The sequence below is a fragment of the Nelumbo lutea genome, chromosome 3, assembly GCF_056320005.1.
Source record: "Nelumbo lutea isolate HS-2025 chromosome 3, American lotus-T2T, whole genome shotgun sequence".
Taxonomy (NCBI): Eukaryota; Viridiplantae; Streptophyta; class Magnoliopsida; order Proteales; family Nelumbonaceae; genus Nelumbo; species Nelumbo lutea.
The window spans coordinates 14,349,118-14,355,437 of NC_142686.1; the positions used below are offsets into that span (position 1 = coordinate 14,349,118).

The window sequence follows — 6,320 nt, forward strand, 5'->3', positions numbered from 1 at the left end:
GTGAGAACCCATGGAAGTTTGTGGGGTAGAAATCAATTATTAGTTGTTAGAGGTCTTTGTATTTTGGAACAGGCAAACCGCGAAACAGTAGAATTCACAGAAAAGTTGCAGAAGAAGGCAGAATCGCTTAAATTATTATGTGCATACGTTTCAGTCTGATGGGAAATTAAGACCGGCCCATTTAGCATGTAATAAGGAGGATTTCTCTGTGTGGATCGCTTGTGAATGTACGACCACTATTGCCTTATAGATCAGCTGCCAAAAGAAGATGGATAGATTTTGAACATCAGAGTACTGTAATTGCATGTTATCCTTGTTTATTGAAACACTAGTTTACCCTGTCTTACCCATGAAAATGGAAAAAGGAAAAGTTGTTTTCGAATCCAGGAGGAAGTACTGATTTCCTTTTTTCTTCTCTAACAGTATGTTCACTGTTAATCGATCGGTTCCCAGTGATAATATCATATAAATATATATATATATATATATATATATATATATATATATATATATAGTGATCAACCTCCTCCTCCTCCTCCTCCTCCTCCTCCTTCTTCTTCTTCTTCTTCTTTAATAAATATAATGTAAATTCCTTATCAAACGCTAGCTGAAGATAAGCAAATGGCGGTTAAGTTAAGATCTTGTGATCGTCAATTTTGAAGGCAAATAGCTCAGTGATGTTAACATCACGGGCTCCATCCCCTCCTAACTCACACTCCAAATTTTGGTATATATGGGGTCGACTCCACGTCACGTGTTGAACTACATGACTTATGGCTTAAATTAACGTAGTCGTCTACCTCACGGATTCTACTTTAATTGTTTCATATGAGTTCCCCATACGTTAATAAAAAAGCATAGCATTAATCAACTTGATTAAACCTCCGCTACTGTTCTTTGATAACCTGAAGATGTGAATTAGCCTATGCAGAGTGTCACAAGCAACGCGTAAGATAATCTTAAAATTAGGGCACAAACCATTAATTTTAATGTAGCTTAATGTATCGAAATTGACGACGACGTCGTTGGAGGAGTTGTTGTAAAAGTAAAAGGATGGAGAGATTTACGAGAGAAGAAGCTTTTTGGTGAGTGCAAATAGTAGTTTATTATATAGCTAGACTTAAAAATTACTACACCTCTTTGCATTAATGGGATGTCCTTGAAGCTCAATTCCATCTCCCCGGCGTACTAACAAACCCTAGAAAAAGGGAAGAAAGAAGGGGGGAAAAGAGAGAGAGAGAGAGAGAAATAGAGAGAGAATACAGAGGTGGATCGGTTACATGAGTAGACTCCTAATAATAGCTGCTTGGGCACTACTGGCGTCTGTTGTGGCCAATAACTCCGATAATCGCTCACTCAGGTCATCTACCTCTCTGTGTAAACTCCTAATGTAGTTGCATGTCTCCTGTAGGACCATGGAGGCGGATACCTGCAATAAAACAAGATTGAATCTTAATTAGCAACTAATCAGGAGCATTAGACTGGATAAAGCTTGCTAAACTATGTAACAGCTGGCACAGTCCAACAACAACATTTCTAGTCCCACAGCTCAACTGTAGCTGATTAGGTACACCACAAACAAATAAAGATTAAAAAGGAGGATGGATTCGTGGGCATGATTCAAGGCTTAAATGCATAAGCAAAGGTAGACCACACAAATGTAGATAAGAAGAGGGAACCCCAAATCACCTTGTCCGATCGCCTATCACGAATTTCTGGAAGAAGTTGTTGCAACTTGGATACAAGGTCGTTGATCTGATCATCAGTGATCCTCGAATTCCCTGACTGTCTGGAGCGCGACCTTCTGCTCGACATTTTCTCAGTGTGCTGTGTGTATCTGTGTCACTCTATTTAAAAGAGATTGAAGATGGGCAACACAACCCAGAGAGAGAAAATGTGGAATAGGTTTGTCAGACAGAAAGATTATTAGGAAGAGGGGTATGGAAGAATTGTGCCAGTTTGAGTGAGAGATAGAGGGAGACGGGAGGAGAGGAGAGTCAGTGAGAGAGTGTGAGAGAGAGAGGAGAGAGCGAAAAGAATGTAAGAAAGCAGGTTATAGAGAGGGAGATATAAAAGAGATACGAAGAAGAAGAGGAAAAAGAATGAGCTGAGGAAGAGAGTGGTGGGGGGGAAGGGAAGAAGAGCACAATAACACAGCACAAGTAGTGTTGGGGGTGAAGAAGACAAGTGCATGGGAGAAAGCAGTGGGCTAGTCTTGTTTTTAAATAGAGTTAGAAAGAGAGAGAGAGAGAAAGAGGGAATCAGTTGTAGAGATACGCCATGCTGTCCCCGCCTCTTCTCCTCATGTCCTCCAAGTTGAAGATTGATTTCAAGTGGGCCAATGGAAATGTGCTTGTTTTTGAGCCAACGACCTGGGCCTCCTTTATGTGTCAGACTCAACACGCCAGACCATGTTATTTTATTATTTTGAAATTTTGAATATCAAATACGTAAGAAAATTGAAATTCGGTCCATTTCAAGATGTCGAGAAAAATCTCAGCAATCGCTCTCCCTTTTCTTGTTTGGGTTTGAGACACAACTACGTGATCCAGTGTGGGCTGCATAGTTGACCTCTCAAAAACTCATATCCACACTCTTCCCAGCTCGGCCTACAACTTGACACGTGGAGCCTAGTAAGCTACTATGTTACATCAAACCTATTTTCGGCCAACGATTTCTATTTCTTTTAAAGCGATGTTGAACAAAGCACTTATCCATAAGGATAAGAGCTCTCAACCGTCAGATCTATGTGAGAGTGGGGTTTAGTGTTGGTGGGCCGGATTACCAATACACCGGGGTTGGGTTGATGTTATTAATATTTTACAACCGGCAAAAAATTAACAGAGTGGTCCTCAATCATCTTCGTACTTCATTCATGGCTCATAGGGTTCAATCCTGATCTGATGCGGTTATCATTGCTTTCCATTATCTTGCTCACGGTTGAAGTACGACACAAAAATGTCACTAAAGTTGTGTTTGGTTGCAATGCAAATAAATTTTCATTAATGCAAAACTATGAAGTAGAATAAAGTAAATTAATACAAATGATTCAAGTGTAAATTTTGATCTATTTTTGTTTTAAATTTTAATATATTTTATTTTATTGCAGTGTAAATAAAGTAAATTAATACATGAAGTAGAATAAAATAAAATTCAAAACAAAATTAAATGATAATTTGCATTTTTTCCATTTGTACTCCCATACTACAAATAAAACTGCACTGCAACCAAACACAACTTAAAAAAAACAACAACAACAATGTCTAGCCTTTAAGGCTTCAGAAATTAAAAAAAAAAAAGTCTAATCTTAGACCACAAAAATGACCATATGAACAGCTTCAGGTTTAAGTACTTTCACATCTCAGTGAAATCTTTTTCAGTAGGTCTGGTACTTTCGGCCGGACTCAACCCTGAACTTGAACCGGCACCAGTTGAACGGTAGTACTCAATTTCAATTTTCAAACTTCAATTTGGGCTTGGGTTGAAAGCAAATTATAATTGAATTCCCAAACCGAGTTCTTCTTGGTTTAGTTATGTGGAGAATGAGCAACCTAACCTTACTACGGAAATATGTTTTTGAGTATTAGTATGTAATTAAAATTTATTATTGTAAGATCATAATTAAGCTTTTGGTTTGATTGTGATGAGAATTTTGTTCTTTTTTTTTTTTAAGGCGATGAGAATCTTGTTCTTTAATCTAAAAAAACACTTGATTCACATCTTAACAATCTTAATTTAATTACATTTGTTAAGCTATACATTACTGTCATACATAGAGCTAAACAAATAGATTAGATTCAAGAAGTTGCAGTGCCGTTGTGATTTGTGAAGCCGGGTGTGGATTAGGATTAGCTAATCACGGGAGGACTATTGAAATCTTAGGGTCAATCTTTATTAGATTGGTCCTGAACCTGACTGACTGATTAACTAGTCAGGTTCAGGACCAATCTATTTAGAACTGATCATTTGGATTAATATAATCATTAGCGCATTTATGAAAGTTCGTATATAGGTTGGAAGGAGGATTCAGAAACTTGGTATATAGACATATATATAGAAGAGAGGATTATTATTAGTTAAGGTGTATATTTTTTAATTAAATTAAATAAGATAAAACAATACATACAAGTAGGGGTGTCAATTGGACTGGATTTGGTCCAATCCGGTTCAGCCCAATGAATATTTTGGACCATTTTGGACCAGCCCAGAGATTGTTCAATTTGCTCAAATTCTTGTTAATTTAGATTGGTTTCAACTCAAATCTGGACCATTGACACTTATGTTCTTATCTTTTTTTAATTAATGGACCAAATATTGGCTCAATCCAATATAAATTCATTATGGATAGACCAGGCCCAATCCAATATGTCATATTGGTCTGTCCAGTCTATCCAAATTCAAAGGAAATCTTTATATCCCTATACCCTTGCCCTCTTTTCTAGTCCTGCCAGATTTGAAGATAAAAAGTTTGTTACAGCTTACACGTACGCTCAAGAATTTAAATGGAGGTGGAAACAAAGTAGTTTTAGCAATAAATTATAAATAGTGTTAATAATTAAACTTTTACAGGTTGAACGGGGTTCACAGCTGACGAGTTGCCACATGTACACATATCATTACCAAATGTACCGTCTCAATGATATCTACTCGTAGCACTAGTACTTTAGTGTTTGTACATTTGATAAAATCTTTGTGCCTTTCAACGTAAGAACTTGTATCAAATCTTCTTATTCTATAGTTTATATCAATATTTTCAATTTATTGTACTAATTGAATCATTGTTTGTCTAGAGACCTATTACACTAATTGAATTGTTATTTGGGTTGGATTTTATGTTCATTTTCCATCAAAGTGCTTGTTTGTAAAAAACCATTGACTTGGCCAACAACATGGTGACCTAGCTAACCACACCATTGAATCATTTGATTTGTTTAGTAGGGCAATGGAATAAACATTAATTTTCTCTTTTCATAATTTTTGTATATCCATTTCCATCATTTAACAAACATGAAAGTGGTTTCATTGCTAAGACTGTTTTAAATTTTGTATTCCCTTTCTATCATTAATGAAAATTCTTCTTATTTATCATACTTAAAAACCGGTTTTGTTTCCAAGTCGATTTTCAATATACAAGTTTTTATACTATTGAAATTGTTATTCATGAATTTAATTAGTGAAATTTAATGATGAGAAATAAAATACATTAAACATATGATTCAATGAGAGAGAACGAAATCAAATAAAATATAGTATTCAATTTACAATTTACATCTTCATAATATATATATATTATGAAGAGATGGATATTTTAAGTCAAGAAAAAGTTTAAAAGCCCTATAGATCTATTGCCACTTTGTGTAGATTCCAAGTAAATTGTAATTTCATCTACAAATCAACATGTTTCTTAAAGTGTCTAGAGTAGTTAAAGCTATCCAACTAAATACTTCATGCAATTTCTATTCCAATTTATTAAGTTATGTGATTTATATATGTTTATTTAGACACATTGTGAGTTATAAAAAAAAGTAGACATGTTGTGTAGTTATTTAAGATGCATAGAAGAATTCCATTTATGCCGTCTTATACAATTCAGCAAGAAATTAATAATGGAGGGCTCAATTTGTCCTGTTTTTAATCTCATTTTAAACAATCAACAAAATATTTGATTTTTCCTCAAATTCAAATAAAAAAGCATTAACACATGGGAAAAATACTTCTTATAGATTTTCTAAAAACTCCAAAGGTTTTTAATGATTTTTTCAAAAATAAAAGTCACTAATTTGTAAATCCTTTTCTAACTTGTCCTATAATTGCTCCTTTACCTTCTCTTGTGACTCAAAAGAATTGACTTTGAATTTTATAAATCTTTTTTAGGGTATATTCATTTGAGCAACATTTGAAATAGAGGAATTACATTTTCTTTTTCCCTTTTTTTTGCTCCATGAGGCTACACAACAGGGGTGGTCCATCCCCTAAACCCATAACACTCTAACCTAGGTGTAGGTGGGATTTGATTCTAAGTCTTTCAACTACAACCACCAAGAGACCTCACTGACTAGCCAATTGTGCCTTGTATATAGAAGAACCACATTTAAAACTTATTTGATAAGGAAAACTCTTTCATCTTTAAAAAGATTTTTCAATTTCCAACCCTATTTTTTGTTCTTAATTTTAGTTCTCATGTTATTCAGAGCCTTCTTATCAATTATGCCATGAATAATTGGAACACTCAAAAATGGGATGCCCATAATGTTAGAAATCAATTTTTAAAGCCTATATGGCAATATTTTTTTAGAAAAAAATGACTTTTTGAAATGGAT

At 34.7% G+C, this 6,320-nt stretch overlaps 1 protein-coding gene across 1 annotated transcript; it reads right to left on the bottom strand.

Annotated features, from left to right (window-relative positions):
• Positions 1-1,079: 1,079 nt before the first annotated feature.
• On the bottom strand, positions 1,080-2,223 carry LOC148863096 (transcription factor ILI6-like). The gene is made up of 2 exons (XM_088975043.1): positions 1,690-2,223; positions 1,080-1,429 (listed from the first exon to the last, which is right to left on the bottom strand). The coding sequence occupies exons 1-2, from the start codon at positions 1,813-1,815 to the stop codon at positions 1,277-1,279; spliced, it is 279 nt and encodes a 92-aa protein (XP_088831169.1). The 5' UTR covers positions 1,816-2,223; the 3' UTR covers positions 1,080-1,276.
• Positions 2,224-6,320: the final 4,097 nt, after the last annotated feature.